The following is an 18,215-nucleotide window of genomic DNA, read 5'->3' as shown; positions in this document are numbered from 1 at the left end:
AGACCTGCCTTAAGGAACTGTTTCTCCCCAGACTTGCCTATACCTTTTTTATGTGTTTCCTGAAATATGGTCGTGAGATCACCTGGCTTTTCAAAAATGTTAAAATAGTTAGAAATACTTGTAAAGTATTTTATTGTATTTTAGAATATATTGTATTTTAGAATACTCATTTTGGAAGCTAAAATGAAGTTACTATAAGTGGTTTTTATCATCTGGCAAGTTTGAAAACTCCGCCCTACAAAAGTAAATTTGGGATGTATACATTGGCATTTACTAGAAAGTTTTTTTTTTTTTTTAAACTGTGTCTCATGTAGCCTAGCTTCAAAGCACTGTGATTACAGTTCATGTGCCCCCACGCCGGGTTTATTTGGTGCTGGAGATCAAGCCCAGGCCCATGTGCATGCCAGTGTGTGTATGTTTGTGTTTAAAGACAGTAAATTGTGGGGCAGAGACTGATGAGAGAAATGACTGCTAAGGGCCTGCAGTGGCAATCCCGCTTTCCCAATCAAAAATTGGCAAGTGCCTAGTGACTTAAGGGCAAACAAGAGTCCCTTTGAAACTGTGGCTGTTTTGGAATCCTGACTAGGAGGTTCCAGTAATTATACCTCCGGCGCTGGCTGCCCTGCCCTGCCCTGCCCACAGTATTGGTAACTTAGACCGAGACCAGACCTGCACTGAAGGCCCAACTGTTCAAAAGGGGACAGCAGAAGATGGTGCTGGCGGTTTCTGTGCCTTTGCTGCAGGTGGGTTCTGCAGCTGCTTTCAGGGCACGCAGTTTGGTCAATAGTCCTCCTTTCCCTAACCCCCACCCATCCCCGTGAGTGAGAAAAAGAACCGAACTTTTGAGCAAATGGGGAAACTGGAGAGCGGGCCTGTGCTCGAAAGAAACCCCCAGCTCGGTTAACACATGTCGAAACACTTGCACTCTTTCTCATCCCAGCTGCTGTTGCTCCAGACTCTGGTTGGTGCTTGCCTCTGCTTGGTCACAGGCGGTAGGAGGAAGCTCCCCATTCTCACGCTTGAGCTGAGACACTCTCAGACCACCTGCCTTCCCAGAGTGCCTCTCTTAGAGTAGTGGTCCCCCCTGCATGAGGCCTGACAGAAGCCAGGGATTTGGGTCACAGCCCTAAGGTGGCCATATCATTTTGAGTGAAAGCAGGCACTGTTTCCCCCGGGGAATTTGGGCATGTTTCCTAAGTGAAGGAGATCTCAGGATCAGCATCACATTTAGTGAGAAGCTGTGCCCCAGATGGAGTGTGGGACACCGACACAGGAAGAATTGCCTTTGTGAACTTGCAGTCCGTGTAAGGAGGCTGGGGAAAGCAGAGTAACAATTAAAGGGCTGATGCTAATATTGGAGATTCAGAAAACCTTGCTTCCACCCCCTGGTAGGAGAGGCAATTATACATCTATTGTGAGTTTTACAAAAAGAGTGCACGTCCGCGTGCGTGCCTGTGTGTGTGTAAGCCAACAGCTCTTGCCCTTAACAAAGCATGCAGCAAGTCAGAGTAGAAATATCCTGAGTTCTCGGCTAGCCTGAGCTACACAAGGACCACATTTTAAATAACGATAATATTGAAAGCAAGGGGTGATTGTGAAATGGACCGACTTTCCACAGGGAGCCAGGCCAGCAGAAATGGAAGATAAGAGTCTGGGGAGGGGAAAGGATGAAAGAGAAAAGGTATAAACATGAGTTTAGACTGCAAAGCTCGATGGGACTGGACAGGAAAGGGTGGGAGAGCTGGGAGGTGAGGAAAGGGAAACAGAGCAGCTAGTGAAGGGCCTGGAGTGTCAGGTAGGGCCGACCTGCAGACAAGCACAGAGGCAAGTGCTTTGTGCTATTGTAGTTCTGGGTGACTGAGGTGAGGGGATAAGAGTTGATGCTGCATCAAGCTTGATTCTAGAAAGGTCTGGGAATAGGATGGGGCATAGGAAATTGCCCTGGGCAAGTATTGGGAAGCTTCGGCTGTGTTCTCCCAAGTCTAGTATCTGCTAGAAGAGATCAGTTCTAGCCGGGCTGGCCTCACTAGAGAGGGAACTGGAGGTCAGAAAAGCAGGGAAGCTGTTCAGAAACGGGAGGGGTTCAGGAAGGTCTAGTTGAGAAGCCAAGGTGGAAATCGGTTAGGAGGAAGAGGAAGCGGTGTTTAGTGGTAGGTAAGTCCCAGAGACTGGAGCAGCATTAAGGCTTCAATACCACAAAGTCCAAGGCCACAAGGGGACCCATTCCTTCATTCCCCAAGCCTTGCTCCGAATGGACAATAAAACCCCACTGAAATTCTGCCCGTGTGAGTGGGTGGGACACTGACGGAAGCAGGGCGGACTTCCTAACAACCACTTCAGACCACATGACCTCAAGTATGGGGGTGGGGGAAGGCTATCTAGTGAAGGGTGTGCTGTTGCTGGTGGGACTTGAAGATGAAGGCGCTCATGAACTGGTTTGCCTGGGTTGGGTGGGGAACAGGATTGCCACCCATTGGCTGGGTAGGTAGATCTGGATTAGGGGATCTTCATAGGCCTGGCCCAGTATAAGGCTCTGACCCTTAAAATTATGTCAAAATCTGCATTTTACCAGACTATAAATGACCTTCTATATGGTCACATGGTACTTAATTGATAATTTTGGGATTTATTTCATTCATTTTTGGAAACCAACCTTCTCACAATGTCTAAGGGCTATATTCAGAATAGCCCACTTTCTAAGTCTGGGTGAGACTTGGGTGATTAGTTCTGCAGGATTTTTGTTGATTTCCATCCTCTTGATTATGCTGTAACTCTGCGTGCTTCTTTTCTGTGTGTATCATATAAATCACACGATTAGGACCTTTCTATTTGTGTAGCTCTTTGCATCCATCTTTCCACAACTTGATGTTGTAAGCATTTTCACGTGACTAAATGGTCACGTGTTCTCCAAGAACAGTATTAGTGGCTGTATTTCACTGAGTTCATGTACACATTCCCGTTTAGCCAGGAGGTGGTGGGGAGGCAGAGGCAGGTGGATCTCTGAGCTTGAGGCCAGCACACAGAGTTCCAAAACGGCCAGGGCCACAGAGAAATCCTGCCTTCCAGAACCAAACAAACACCATTCCCCTTGGCCCTTTATATTTCTAAATTTTCTGTGGTAAACATTGCAATATTGAACAACTTTGTAGATATTTTTCAGATAACCCTTTATTATTATTATTATTATTATTATTATTATTATTATTATTATTTGTTTTGTTTGAGACAGGGTTTTTCTGTGTAACCCCAGTTGTGCTGGAACTCACTCTGTAGACCAGGCTGACCTTGAACTCAGATTCTCCTGCCCGTAACTCCTGAGTGCTGGGATTAAAGGTGTACCACAACTACCCAGGTTCAAATAATCCTTTTTTTAAAAGAACAGTTTTGGGATCCCCATCCCCTGAAGAAATCCCTAGAAACTACTGTGAAATTTGTTGGCTCTGCCCATCTTCCTGAGTCCTGATTGAGAGAGGTGCAGTTTTTCTTTTCTCTTTTAAATGTGTCTTCCCTTCTCTTCTCCTCTTCCAGGAGACTGCTGAGAGTCACAAGTTGCAGCTCTGGGGCTTTTTCTTTAAACACTAATAAAATTATTTTTTGATCTGTAAAAAAAAATGTTAGAAGTGGATTACTGGGTCAAAACAGTAGAACTTGAGACCCTTGATTATATTTTGCTAAATGGTTCTTAGATTATATGAGTGTGTCCCAGTTCAATACACTCATCTGTATTGGGACGCTCTTAGTGGCTCCTGTTTTGATATTTAAACATAACAAAGTAGGAACAAGGTATCTCTTGTTCTGTTTTAGACTTGGATTCTCTGAGCTGGATTTCCCCCACTGCTCTTCTAGGTTTAAGTGGCCACTGCAGGGGGTTTCTTGTTCGTGTTTTTGTCTTCTTACAGTGCATTGCCTCCCACGTGTAGAGGGATGCTACCACCGAGCCCTCAACCCCTTCCCAGAGCAACAGTTTTCAAAGTTGAGGAAGAGTGGACAGGAGACACCTGGAGGTAGGCTCGGATGTAGATAGAGAATGGGGCTCAGGGCCCAGAGGTCAGAGTAGGGACAGGAAGGAAGAGTTGTGGGGGTGGTGAGACCTTTAGAACAGCTGGGTGTGTGTGTGTGGGGGGGGGATGAAGGACTCCCCCAAGGGCAAGAATAGGGACTTTTAGTGAGAGGACTTTCCAGGTTTCCCTTAGGTAGGACTGACCCTCGGGCACGGGAATGCTGGTTTGAGAGGCCCTATTCAAACAGTCCAATTTCACTTAACCCACAAGGAGAGCCAATGAGTTGGCAATAAGAATCCCAGGCATTGGGTAGTAACTTAACAGGCCAGACACAGGCCTAAGCACTTATAATTAACTCATTTATCTTCACCAGCATCATATAGAGCAGATACTCATTTACAGAAATAGCTTAGAGAAGTTCAGCGTTAAATCAAGAGTAGGTGGAGATGCCTGAATTTGAACCTAGATATTCTGGCTAGTCTAACCTCAATATAGATACTAGTGTGGGATGGGGAGCTAGCCTCAAAGGACACACCCTGTTTACCAATGTTCAATAGAAGGAAACAGATTCAGGTGGGAATGCCGAGAATGCAAGGGCAGGGCTTCTGCTTAAAATGGATCCTGGGACCCTAATAATAGCTACCTGACTTTGTGCCAGGCATTGTGCAAAGGGGCTTTACATTCAATCCTCAGTAACTCCTTTGAATGAGATGCTGTCATTACCTCATCTCATCTTACTGATGAGGAAGCTGACGCACAAAAATCGCCCAAGACCAAAAGGCCAAGCCAGGCCAAGCGGGGCCGGGTGGCTGCCCACGTGGCGTAAGGGAAACAGGGAGAATGGTGGGGGCGTGGCTAGGCGGGCGGAGGCGTGGCCGAGCGGGGCGTGGCCGCAGACTTGGCGGGGCCTGGGGCTGGCGAGGTTGGCGCGCGTCCGGGAAGGTTTAGGCGGGGTCGCACCTGTTGCGTGACTCCCCCGCAGCTCGGCCACGGGGTTCGGATCGCTAATTGATGCCCAGAAAGTAATGAAAGAACCCTAGGCGAATTCCGGGTCCGGTTTTCTGCGGAGCACGTGGCCGGCTTCCTCTTGAGTGCGGGCTGGGGGGTCGCGACTCCAGGGTCTCCTGAGGTCATTCTGGCCGCTGAAGTCGGCGGAGTCCGCCGTCGGCCAGCTGGCCATTTTGAAAAACTGCCTTCCCGCCTCTCAGTGCAGGTGCAGGGGCCAGTGGCGCGACCTCGCCCCGGTGGGGCCCTCTCCCTTCACCCTAGCCGGGCTTTCCCGCTGGGCAGACTTTGCTAGGCAGCCTCCCTGGTACCACTCGGGACTCGGGCAGTATGGCCTCAGGTAAGCGGGGGGCGCGTGTTTTGGTGATACAGAGATCCCGGGACAGAGGTGCCTTGGTCCGGGTGACAAGAGCGAGCGTGAGGGTCTTGGCACAGCCTGCAAGACCTAGGGGATGTGAGCAGATCCTAGAAGGGTCTGGGAAGCAGAGCTTGAGTATGCAGGCAGAGGAACAAGCAGGGGAGGCTGGGGTCTTTCCCACGGACCGCAGACAAGACCGTGCCTCCTGCTCTTCCTGTCTTCCTACGAGGCAGCGTCTGCCAGTCAGTGGAATTTTCCCAAGACAGGCCCCTCCCTCCTGGGCTCGAATTCTCCGTTCAGCCTCCTTCTCCCAGAGCTGAGCTGTCCCTAGAGCAGGGGTCAGATGGAGTAGAGAGAGTGGGCTCTACCTCAGAGGCGCTGGGTTTTCATGAGTATGCTTGCCCTGTCCCTGGAGGAAATGGGTTTTGAGGTTGGAGAAGCTCAGGCTGTATTTTTGCTTATTATTTTTCGCTCTGGTTGGCCGGACCAGCCTAGCCTGGACTTTGGCTTCTTTGCCTTGAAGCTTTGGCAAGGGATGAGGGCTCTCGAAGTGGGGTGAGGGGTGGTGCAGAGCTGAGAGTTGGCGCTGCTCCATCTGTTTTCTTTGCACCCCCACCCCCACCCCAGTCCGCGTTACCATCAGTCACGTCACTCTAGGGACTAGAGTGGGAAGGGAGGGATAAGGGGCAGGATGGAGGCCCCAATCCCCGAGGTTGCCTAGACAACATCAGAAATCGTGGCCAGGGCCTCTTCCGCCGGCGGGGCGCTGCTTCCTGCATCAGTCACTCCCGCTGGGGGCGGGGCGGAGGAAGGGGTTGGATGTAAGAGAGCTTGGCCTCAGCCGGTGAGGTTCCTCCGCTGTCGCCTTGGCCCCAGCCATGGCATCCTATCCTGGCCCAAGCAAGTCCAAGTCCAAATATCCCTTTAAGAAGCGGGCCAGCCTGCAAGCTTCCGCTGCTGCTCCAGGTAAGTGTTCTTGGCTTCAGGCATGGGCTCCTCCAAGCCACCTGGTGCCTCAGAGAGGGGCCCCCTTCTGCAGCACCCTCTCTGCAATGATGCCTCTCTAACCCCGGTTCCAGGGCTGACTAGCTGGTTTCCATGGCGGAGAGAGGGGGCCGGGAGGGGGTGCCTGAGGTTTCCATGTCAGGGATGCTGCCCTCCGTAACAAGGAGTGGGTGTGGATGTGGGTGCAGGAGAGTCGTATGTGCACACGTGTCTACTCGTGCAGATGCTAAGACGGCGTGTGAAGTGTATGTGAATGGAGTGGGGAGGGTGTGGGACTGCCTGCTTTGCGGACTGGCTACCGTGTTTGGTGCCTGTGCCTAGGCAAGGCAGGCTCACGTTGTTAACTCTTTCCAAGACCCTAGATCTAGAGCTCCCTCGTTGGCGAGGGTGACAGACTTTGACATCTGGGGTCATGCATTCCTGGCACACACGGAGCTAGGGCTCAATTGCTACTATCCTTGCTGTGTGCTTGTTCCTGGTCTGTGTTGTGAGTCTCTTCGGGAGAGCGGGAGTCCTTGGGATAGCTAGTGGGCTGTGTTCCTTGCACCCTTGGATTTGGCTCCTGTTTTGTGGGTATCTCTGCACCATTGGCAGCTGATTGTGTGCTGCTGTCTGTCGATCCTGGTGAGAACTTAGCTACTAGAGTTTGTGCTTCCAGGGGTGAGGGTGTCCGCCACGCTCAAGTGTTCCGGCTAAAGAAAGACCTTTTGGTGATGGTTGTTAACCCCTTGTAGCTGTATTTACACCCTGGCCACCCTCCTCTAGCTTGTTCTTAGGCTGCGGAAGATGCCTGACTAGGGCTTTGTACTGTGCTGAGCTGTCTCAGGCTGTGTGCTCAGATCTGTGTCTTCCAAGTGTGTGCTCTGGGGCTGCACCAGAGACCCTTAGGTGGTTAGACCCTGAGAGCATCTTATCCCAGGGGTCAAGGCCTAGTGAGGCAGTCTTGATAATGGGGGCGGGGGGGGGGCTCCTAGTCAAGAGGAGAGACTAGGCACCAGAATCCTGGAGCTGATGGTGTGTTTCCCTCTTGGCTTTGGGCTGTATACATGATGTTGCGATGCCAACTTACGGCCCCGGGCCAGGGAGACAGGACCTGGCCTGAGGGAGTGTGGAGGTTGTTTCCAGTGTGTCCCCTCTGGTGAATCTTGTAGTGTTTTGTAGTCATGTGGCAGATTGGGAAGATGACTCTGGCTGCTGGAACCCTGCAGGCTCATCCAGCTCTGCTGCATAGGCCCAGGGTTACCTGACAATAAAGGGTTTAAAATGAGGGCTTTTGACTTCATTTCTGCAGCTCTGAGGTCTGCCTTCAGGGACGTAGAAGTGGCTGGTGGCTGGGTGTAGTGATGCACACCTGTCATTAGCTACTCGGGAAGCTGAGGCAGGAGGATCATGAATTCCAGATATGCCTGGACACCTTAGTAAGATCCTGCCTACAAGAAAAAGAGAAAGGGGTGAGGATTGAGCACACACAAGGCCTCAGTGTGGTCCCAGTAATGAAAAAGACAGAAAACAAAACCCCCAAATGTATTTAAGAGGATGGATAGGATCCAGATCTGGGTTCTTTTTATTTGTTTGGTTTTTGAGACAGGGTTTCTGTGTGTAGCCTTGGCTGTCCTGGAATTCACTCTGTAGACCAGACTAGCCTCAAACGCAGAGATCCTCCTTGTCTCTGGCTCCTGTGTGCTGGGTTTAAAGATGTGTACCACCATTGCCTGGTCTAGGATCTGGGTTCTTGATAATCAAAGACTTTGAAACCTGGGTTCGGTGAGTAGTTGTTGATCGTTACCTATTCTGCGCTCTTGCAAGGGAGAAATGGTATCACCTCATCACCCCTACAAAGCTCCTTTCTGTTCTTGCTCTTTCTACTTAGCAGCCTTGTCCCTGTACTGGGCTCAGAGGCCCTCTCACCCTCCCGGCTGAAGGGGCTCCATGTGGGAAGTGTTTGGAGCATCCCAGGGATTTCTGATTGCAGTCTCCTGGACTCAGGGCCCTAAGCTTTACAGAACACTTGTAGGACATTCCCCTGTGAGTCCTGGGGCTGGGGCCAGGTAGGACAAGGCCACTTCTGACCCACTTATAGCCTGTGTCCAGAGGTTAAGACAAGCAAATAAACAAAAGTAGAGTTCTGTGTGTCTCCCAAATGCTGCTCCCATATTCCAAGGTATGGAATATGTTGAATAGGTTGTTCCTACCCTGACAGTGGGCTTGGGACTGGCGTGGAGGCCAAGAAGCCTCTGTAACTAGCTCCTATCCAGATTCAACTGGTGGTCCAACTACCAGCCAGCTTTTGCATGTAGCAAAGACCTTGTCTCTCCCAAGAGCTCATAGTCAGGGCCCAAAAGACTGGTGGACAGAGGTAACTGCCCAGAGGCTCAGGGCCCAGGGGAGGATGGCTGGTCTCTGTTCTTGTCTCTTCTCCTACCCTTTGGCCAGCCAGACTGTGTCTACTTTCTGTCCCCTAGGGCTGTGGTTTAAAGGAGACTTGGCCCCTCCTTTTCAGACGGCCTTGCTTGGCCATATCAGCCTGTCTTGTTTCCCCTGCTGAGATCCCTGCATCGGGGTGGACCTCGCTGGCACTGAAGAGGTTAAGGTCCTGTTAGAGTTCTCCTCTGGGTTTCTGAACTCCCTTGAACTCTCCCAGCCCCCTACTTGGGGCCATCCCAGGGTCTCCCCTGCTTATAGCCGCACTTGGTACAGCCCATGCCAGCCCCTGAGCTGTCCTGGGGGACTGACTGCAGCTTCACAAGGCAAACAGGCAGGCAAGGGGCACGGGGCTGCTACCAGAACACTCTTGAACTCCGCAGGTAGGGTGCCAGTAGGGACAACGGCAAGTCAGTAGCTGGGTCCTGATCTAGGGTAAGCTCCTTTCTCTTTCTTTGTCCAGCTTTGGGACTGTACCTGGAATACTAGGAAGTGGGTGCAAAGACCATAAGGCATACTACCTAGACAGAGCCTCCGAGTCCTTTTCTAAGACAGAATGGAGGTGGGGAAGAGGGTTCTGGAAGGATGGCTGCATCTTCTCCAGCTGGCTGGGAGAACCAAGGGTCTGTGAACAGCTTCCTGCAGGAGGAGGCTAAGACTGTTGAAGGACCTATCTGGGTCCTTCCTGGTGGGCTGGGGTCTCAGGCCGTCCAGGAGACTAGTTGCTTCAGACCGTCAGTGTTAGCTCCGTGGTGGGGCCCATGAAGAGTTGTTCTGCCCTGGTTGGAGTAGACAGACCCCTCCCTGGCTTCCAACTTTTCCTTTCCCAGGGCCTTCCGTGGGGCCTCCAGCCCAGATGCTAGTGCCTCCAAGTGGCATAGACTGGTCGCTCCCTTCAGGACATCTAGCAGTGGGTGGGGCAGCCTTGGCAGCTCTGGGGTCCTCGAGAGAGGGACAGGCCCCCACGGGGAGAGAGGGCGCCTTAGCAACCAGGTCCTCTTCCTGGATAGTTGCTTCTCAGATCAGAGCCGGGTGTCTGCTGTACTTGCCTGTGCCTTGCAGGTCTAGGAGAGGAGACGGCCACTCTGTTCTTGTCTGTGAAGGACCTGTTAGGCCAGTGGCGGGTCTGATCCTGGGTTTGTGCTCTAGAAGCTGACGATCCTTAGTGTGGTCACTGGTCCTAAATGAGTGCCTTGTGTGTGTGTGTGTGTGTGTGTGTGTGCGCGCGCGCGCGCGCGCGCGCGCCTCTTTCTGGGAAATAGTCCCATGCAGATAGATCCTCCTGGTCTAAGGGAGGGGGCTACCCCCACCTCAAGTTCTTATCGCAGAGTTGATTCATTTGCTCTGTAGGCAGGTGCAGGACCTCATCCCTGAGGCTGGGGTGGTGACGGGCCTCTGTGTAGATGTGGATGGGTTCCTTTGGGAGCCCCACATGGCTGCTCTTCTGTCTCAGTGGATATATTGCCCAGTGTCTAGGCCCTGGCTTTTAATAGGTTCTGGCCCCAGGGTGGGAACGGACTCTCGGCTTCCTAGATAGGTCCTACCCCTCCTCCCCTTGACCCTGGCATCACTGTCTCTACAGAGGCTCGGGGTGGTGTGGGGGCCTCTCCGCTGCAGTCTGCCCGATCCCTGCCGGGCACTGCCCCCGGCCTCAAGCACTTCCCACTCGACCTTCGCACGTCTATGGATGGCAAATGCAAGGAGATCGCTGAGGTATCACCGGGCACCCCACCCCTTCTCACCTCATTCTTGGCTGTCCCTGACCCTAACCCTAAGCCTTGCCCTGGAACCTTGCCTCCTGTCCACATCCCTTGCCCAGACTCTGTGGGGGGGTGGGGACAGAGGGCTTGAAAGCATGGCCGCCTGACCTTTCCTCGCTCCCTGCTTGGTACCAGGAGCTGTTCAGCCGCTCACTGGCTGAGAGTGAGCTCCGCAGCGCCCCTTATGAGTTCCCAGAGGCCAGCCCCATCGAGCAGCTGGAGGAGCGGAGGCAGCGGCTGGAGCGGCAGATCAGCCAGGATGTCAAGTGAGCCTGCTCCTGCCTCTCCCCTGTCCCTTTGTCCCTTTGAGGTCCACCGGGGAGGCAGCACAGAGCACATTCTCTGGAGCCAGGCCATGCTCATTCCATCTTCTGGGAGGTTTAGAGTCTGCGGGATAAACTTACTTCTGGAACTGCTTTCTCGTCTCTGAAGTGGGCTGCGAGCAGCCCAGGGTCCACAGCCCTGCCCGCGAGGACCACCTGTGGCAGTGTGTGCACAGCAGCTGGCACAGGCTGGGACCCGGCTGCTGCAGCCACTGCTCTTGCTTTACCAGACTCTTTTCCTCTCACCTCTAGGCTGGAGCCAGATATCCTGCTTCGGGCCAAGCAAGATTTCCTGAAGACAGACAGTGACTCGGACTTACAGTGAGGAAGGAAGGGGGCAAGCAGGGGGCATGTGCGGGGCCTGTGGAGCTGGGGTCTGTACTGTGGCTCTCTCAACCCCTTCTGTCTTCCTTTCTCATAGGCTCTACAAGGAACAAGGAGAGGGACAGGGTGACAGGGGTCCTTGGGAGCGCGATGCGGTACTGGAACGGGAATTTCAGCGGGTCATCATCTCTGGGGAGGAGAAGTGCGGGGTGAGTGTAGAGTGAAGCCTTGGGTTCTAGAGAGTTCTGGCCTGGGGAACTGGCGGGAGCTAGAGAGGGCATCTTTCTTCTGGTGCCTGGAGTGTCAGAGGTGCTGGGACTGGAGAGGGCTGGGTAGTCCTGGGCTCGAGGCCTTTGAAACTGGGGGTCAGCAGTGTGCGGTCTGGGGATGGCCAAAGGGTGAGTATTATAAGTCTGAGTGTGGACAGTGACCGGAGAAAGTGACTGCTTGTCCTTGTCAGGTGCCATTCACAGACCTGTTAGATGCAGCCAAAAGTGTGGTGCGGGCACTTTTCATCCGGGAGAAGTACATGGCCCTGGCCCTGCAAAGCTTCTGCCCCACCACCCGCCGCTACCTGCAGCAGCTGGCTGAGAAGCCCTTGGAGACGCGAACCTATGAGCAGAGCCCTGATACCCCTGTGTCTGCTGGTGGGAGCTCCCGTCCCTCCCCAGACCCCAACTGCCCTGGGTGCCTAGGCTTGGAGCCTGGGCGCTTCTGCCCTGCCTGCATTTCCCTGCACCCAGGCTTTCTGGCTTCTTGCTGTCCGGGAGGGTGGAGGTTGGGGCCCATAGCTGCTCTTTTGGAGCCTTTGACATCCCTTGCTATGGACCCCACAGACTGGGCAGCTGCAGGCTCTGAAGCTCCCTGGCCCTGACTCTTCCCTCACTCTCCCCTTTGCAGATGCCCCGGTACACCCCCCCGCCCTGGAGCAGCACCCGTATGAGCACTGTGAGCCTAGCACCATGCCTGGGGACCTGGGCTTGGGCCTGCGCATGGTGCGTGGTGTGGTGCATGTCTACACCCGCAGGGATCCTGATGAGCAGTAAGAGGGGTGTGGTGTGTGCTGGGATGTACCGTAGGGAATTGGCTTGGGAGAGGGCCCAGGCGGCTTGCCTTGCTCTCCTCACCTGAGCTTCCCACATGCTAGCTGTCCAGAGGTAGAGCTTCCGTACCCTGACCTACAGGAGTTTGTCGCTGACGTCAATGTGCTGATGGCCCTGATTATCAATGGCCCCATGTAAGTTCCCACCTGTCCCACCTCAGAGCCCAGATCTTCCAGCCTCGCCCTGCCCTGCCCTGTCCTGCCCTGCCCCAGACAACTGTCACTTTGCCTCCTGCCACTCCCGAGTCGTGTATTCCTAGGCTGCTGCTCTTACTCTGTAGCTCCTGCCTCTTGCCTTCACCCTTCCCAGGAACCTCCGTCAGGAGCTGAGTCTTTCTCTTCTTCTTGCCCAGAAAGTCATTCTGCTACCGCCGGCTGCAGTACCTGAGCTCCAAATTCCAGATGCATGTTCTGCTCAACGAGATGAAGGAACTGGCCGCTCAGAAGAAAGTGCCCCATCGGGACTTCTACAATATCCGGAAGGTGGGCTCTCAGCTTGTGGTCTCTGTGTCCTGATGCACCTCTCTCCTCTCAAGACTGGGGTTCTCCCCTCGCCCCCCAACAGTCAATATGGAGAGCCCTCTCTTACCCCATTTTGGCCATGGACATTTCTTCTAAAAAAATTACTACGTTCCAATTTTGTAATTGTGTGTGTGTATGGGTTTGGGCATGTGGAGGCTGAGGAAAACTTCCAGAAGTCCTTTCTCCTCTTCTGCCCTCTGGGTCCTGGGGAGTGGCTTGTCAGGTTCGATGGCAGGTGCCTTCACCTGCTGAGCCCTTTCTCCCCAACTTTGCATTTGTTTGTGTGCTATGTGTGCATATGTTTATGCATGCTTGCAAGTACATGGTCACAGTGTGTGTGTGTGTATGTGTGTGTGCATGCGTGCATGCATGTGCACATGCCTGTGTACACTTACGCATGTGGCGGGGAAGCCAAAGTTAACATTGACAGTTTCTCACTTGAACCCAGAGTTTGTTGCTCCGACTAGTCTAGGTTATTTTATGTCTCCCTTGCCTCTGCCTTCCTTACGTTAAGATTATAGGTAGACTGCTGCATACCCCTGGCATTTATGTGGGTTCAGGGGATCACTACTGTAGTCCTCATGTGCTGAAGTAGCAAAGCCCTAGCCCTTGGTGGACCCCACGGTCCCGCTCTGCTGCAGGTGGACACGCACATCCATGCCTCATCCTGCATGAACCAGAAGCATCTGCTGCGCTTCATCAAGCGGGCTATGAAGCGGCATCTGGAGGAGATCGTGCATGTTGAGCAGGGCCGTGAGCAGACCCTACGGGAGGTCTTCGAGAGCATGAACCTCACGGCCTATGACCTCAGCGTGGACACACTGGACGTGCATGCGGTATGTCCCAGGGGCTGGGGTGTTGGGTCGGCACTAGGGCCAGGGATTAGGGGTGTGACCTCGGCCTTCCCATCTCCTCCAGGACAGGAATACCTTCCACCGATTTGATAAATTCAATGCCAAATACAACCCTATCGGGGAGTCTGTCCTCCGTGAGATCTTCATCAAAACGGACAACAAGATTTCTGGGAAGTACTTTGCTCATATCATCAAGGTATGGAGGAGCTGCCCTACTGAGCTAGAGCCCACGTGTAGGAGGGCTCCAGTGCCAGGAGCGGGGAGGCAGGAGGCCTGAGGAACACCTGTGCTGGGTCCCCGGGCCGGGAGGAACCTGCTGTGTTGCTTCTGCTGTCTAGGAGGTGATGTCAGACCTGGAGGAGAGCAAATACCAGAACGCAGAGCTCCGGCTGTCCATCTACGGGCGCTCGAGGGACGAGTGGGACAAGCTGGCACGCTGGGCGGTGGTGCACAAAGTGCACTCTCCCAATGTGCGCTGGCTGGTGCAGGTGCCCCGCCTCTTGTGAGTGTCCCTTAGAGTGGGAGGAAGCCCCAGGGCTGTTCAGGTACAAAGGGCCAGGGCCTGCCTTCCATTCTGCTGGGATGGCTAAGCCTTCAGGAGCCAGGCTAGGCACTCTGAGTGCCAGGAAGGGCCTCCCAGGCCAACCCACGGTCTGTCCAGCCTGGTCTCTCCGGATGTCCCACCTTCCCACTGTGGCTCAGGCTGGTGCTTCTCATGACAGCTCTGCCCCTTGCTGTCCTGCTGCTAGCCCTGCATCTGCTTGTGTCCTGTCTTCCCTGCAGTGACGTGTACCGCACCAAGGGCCAGCTGGCCAACTTCCAAGAGATGCTGGAGAACATCTTTCTGCCACTGTTTGAGGCTACCGTGCACCCTGCCAGCCACCCAGAGCTGCACCTGTTTCTGGAGCACGTGAGCAGTGGCCAGGGCAGGGCGGGGGCAGGCTAGCTGGGTGAGGGCCCAGCTGTGGCCCTCGGACTGACCACCAGCTGTCTGCCAGGTGGATGGCTTTGACAGTGTGGATGATGAGTCCAAGCCAGAGAACCACGTCTTCAACCTGGAGAGTCCCCTCCCGGAAGCCTGGGTGGAGGAGGACAACCCACCCTACGCCTACTACCTGTATTACACCTTTGCTAACATGGCCGTGTTGAACCATCTGCGCAGGTGCTTATCCCAGGGGTGCTGACCCTCTGCTTGCCTTGCTTCTGAGCGCCTGACTCACATTGCCCTGGAGGGCTCCTCCTGCCTGGGCTCTTTCTGTGCCCATAGGCTTCATCTGTCATCCCCTCTAGTGGAGAATCTGCCCCTGTCCTCCATCCTAGGCCCCCACAGCCACTAGCTAGAGGGCATGTGTGTGCCGGTAGTGTGGGATCTGGGGTCAGGTGAGCTTAGGTGTGCCCGGGCTCTGGAACTGACTGTGTCTTCATACCCCTCAGGCAGAGGGGTTTCCACACGTTTGTGCTGAGGCCGCACTGCGGGGAGGCTGGGCCCATCCACCACCTGGTGTCAGCCTTCATGCTGGCCGAGAACATCTCCCACGGGCTGCTTCTGCGCAAGGTCAGGGTCTACACCCCCAGCCTCCACATGCAGCTCTTTGCCCTCCTGCTCCTCCTCCTCACCCAGCCATGAGATCACATTCCTTCCTCCCTATATAATTAGCTCTTCCCACCCATCCCCTAGCAGAGAGCCCAGCTTGGATTTACCATTCTTATGTGAGACCCAACCTGGAGCCCCCTTCCCCTGCTCCCCAGAACCAGTACGCCCTCTCAGCACTGAGGCCTCCCAACAACTCCTCCTTTCCTCCTACCTCCCCAGGCCCCTGTCCTGCAGTACCTATATTACCTGGCTCAGATCGGCATCGCCATGTCCCCGCTCAGCAACAACAGCCTGTTCCTCAGCTACCACCGGAACCCTCTACCCGAGTACTTGTCCCGCGGCCTCATGGTTTCGCTGTCCACGGATGATCCCCTGCAGTTCCACTTCACCAAGGTCAGACCCTCAGCAGCAGGTGGCCTTGGGCGGGTGGGTGTCTCAGGGATCCCTGGGTTTCTCTGGGTCTGTGCTGCCCCTTGCTGGTGGAGCATTGCAACTGTTAGCTAAGCCCTCAAAGGAGGGAGAAGCTGCAGGGACCGGAGGCCTCTCTCAAGGAACCTGGCCTGTGCAGGAACCCCTGATGGAGGAGTACAGCATTGCCACTCAGGTGTGGAAGCTCAGCTCCTGCGACATGTGCGAACTGGCTCGGAACAGTGTGCTCATGAGTGGCTTCTCCCACAAGGTATGATACGCAGCCTTCCCCGGGGCTGGGTGTCACCTCTTTGTCATCCTTTGTTTTGGGGTCCCAGTCGTGTCCCTATGATGATTGGATCTCCCTGCAGCTTCTGCTCATCACCCACACCACACCCTCTGCAGGTAAAAAGCCACTGGCTGGGACCCAACTATACCAAGGAGGGCCCCGAGGGCAATGACATCCGCCGCACCAACGTGCCAGACATCCGAGTAGGCTACCGCCATGAGACCCTGTGCCAGGAGCTGGCGCTTATCACACAGGCCATCCAGAGTGAGACGCTGGAGACCATCCCAGAGGAAGTGGGCCTTGTCATGAGCCCGGGGCCTTAGGGAACCTGGTCCGTGCGGTGCTTGCCCATCTCAGCGACTTGATCGTGTCTGTGATTGGCCCCCTTCCACCTGGTGTGGTCTCTGCATGTCTCTGTTCTCTGTTTCCGTCCTGCATGTCTTTGACCAGGTCTTGCCCCTGGGCCACCTCAATGAAAGCAAGTCCAGGAATCTGCTTCACTGCCGTCTTGGCTCAGGTGGTACCTGAGGACTGAGATTTAGGGCTGGCCCTGCTAATGACCCGTCCCAGGATTGTCAGAGGTCTGGCTGTCCTATGGTGTCTTCAGTGTCCACAGGGGCTTGGGATAGTTGTGTGGTGTTAGCCCCGTTAGCCTCCGGAGCCCTACCTCGGCAAATCCAGGCTTTGACTAGAGTTCAAGTTGTGGTCCCTTCTTGTTTATGTGGCCATGGGGCAATCAGGAGGGGCTTATGGTCCCTCTGTTGTGGCACTGGCTGCTCGGTGTCTGTGCTAGGCAGATTAGGCTTTGTCTTGCTCATGGCCCTGGAGGCCTGGACCACTGCCCCTGCCAAGTCACTGCCTCCTCTGTTCCTCCCCACTCCACATGTCCCTCTGTTACCAGCTCCCTTGTGCCCCTGTGGGAACGGGCAGCTGCTCTGATCTGTGTGTACAGTTGGAGGGTGCTGGGCCTGCCGTTAGCCCTGGGGGTGGTACCACCTTCGGGGGTTCCCAGGTCTTTGGCCAGGCCCAGATCCCAGTTAGCCTTCTGCGTTATGTTCTAGACCAAGGCCTTTGCTATGAAGAACAGTGTTTCATATGACCCATTTTCCTAGTGCATGAGAAATAAAGATTATTTAAGTAATGAGGCGTGCGAAGGTCTCTGTTGGGAGGGAAAGGGTGGTAAGTGGCAAGGCACTCTGGATGGAGTACAGCCTGGGCTGTTGTCTAACAAAGGCTGGTGGCGGTCCTGCCGACACTTCTGAGTGCTTGGGTCATGTGTGTGTGTGTGGGTGTGTTGTCACAGCTATGACGTGCAGTACATTCTGAGGCGCACGACGTGGATGAAGTGGATTAGTGTGTTTGCACAGAGACCAGGGTATCAGTAGGAGAAAGATGCCCACTGCGCTATTACCCAGTTTGTCCCTTCTGAAGGGGACAGGTGGCTCCAGGTCCATGGTGTATTCTTGTCACACTAGCTTGGAAGGACGGCACGCTTCCACATGGTACCTCCTGTGCAGCCTCTTAGGGACTGCATGGCAGGTGGGAACATAGGCCCCTACATGTCTGCCTGAGGCCTGTGGCAGGTGTGGTGAGACTGTCAGATTGTATTGCCAAGGAGCTGGAGCTGCTGGTGTTTGAACCCCTCTCTAGCAGTTCACTTTCCACCCCAAGTTTGTGGTATGGTTTGCAGGGCATCTCTTTGCCTCTAAGGTGCTAGAGTCCGTTGGCGTGTAAAGGAGGGAAGTACACCTTTGATCCTAGCACTAGGGAGGCAGAGGTAGGCGGATCTCTGTGAGTTTGAGGCCAACATGGTCTATAGAGATAGTTCCAGGACAGGCTCCAAAGCTACAGAGAAACCCTGTTTTGAAATACAATCAATCGATGGATAGATGGATGGATGGATGGATGGATGGATGGATGGATGGATGGGAAGTAGAACCGGCCCTGAACAGCGCAGGAGATTTCCTGCATAGGCAACAGACGCCTGCACAGCTGCTGCTGGCTGGAGAGGTACTAAGGGCTTCCCGCTTCAGAATTGCAAACCGTTGTGATGGAGGGCCTGGCTGGGAGCCCATGGAGGCTGGCAGCAGCCCCCACTCCCTAACCCCTGACTCTGAGCAGGTAGGAGGGCTCGTCTGCATCTGGCCTCAGACTGCAGCAGTGCCCCCGAGACCCAGTGCAGCTCTGTTTACCTTCCTGACTCTCACTGGCTCCTAGCCAATTCATTTTAGTCACTTACATATCTGCAA

The 18,215-nt window shown here is 54.2% G+C and overlaps 1 protein-coding gene across 3 annotated transcripts; it reads left to right on the top strand.

Moving 5' to 3' along the window:
* The first annotated feature begins 5,098 nt into the window (after nt 1-5,098).
* Nucleotides 5,099-17,107, top strand: Ampd2 (adenosine monophosphate deaminase 2). Of its 3 annotated transcripts, none has more exons than XM_050121000.1 (18): nt 5,099-5,346; nt 10,373-10,503; nt 10,686-10,816; nt 11,126-11,194; nt 11,295-11,406; nt 11,658-11,844; nt 12,098-12,239; nt 12,345-12,434; nt 12,653-12,782; nt 13,463-13,657; nt 13,740-13,871; nt 14,014-14,177; nt 14,459-14,585; nt 14,674-14,837; nt 15,110-15,230; nt 15,489-15,662; nt 15,838-15,948; nt 16,083-17,107. In XM_050121000.1, exons 1-18 carry the CDS (start codon nt 5,337-5,339, stop codon nt 16,287-16,289), a joined length of 2,397 nt encoding a protein of 798 aa, XP_049976957.1. In that variant the 5' UTR covers nt 5,099-5,336; the 3' UTR covers nt 16,290-17,107. The 3 variants fall into 3 exon arrangements, 2 of the variants coding, with proteins under 2 accessions (XP_049976957.1, XP_049976956.1); XM_050120999.1 differs by lacking the exon at nt 5,099-5,346 and adding an exon at nt 5,358-6,330; XR_007588527.1 differs by lacking the exons at nt 5,099-5,346; nt 15,110-15,230 and adding an exon at nt 5,355-6,330 and having other exon boundaries at nt 16,083-16,122.
* The last annotated feature ends 1,108 nt before the right edge of the window (nt 17,108-18,215 follow it).

Source organism: Alexandromys fortis, unplaced genomic scaffold (genome assembly GCF_014885135.2).
Source record: "Alexandromys fortis isolate MF-2015 unplaced genomic scaffold, M_Fortis_MF-2015_v1.1 scaffold_176, whole genome shotgun sequence".
NCBI lineage: Eukaryota > Metazoa > Chordata > Mammalia > Rodentia > Cricetidae > Alexandromys > Alexandromys fortis.
This window is presented reverse-complemented; position numbering and strand designations above follow the sequence as displayed.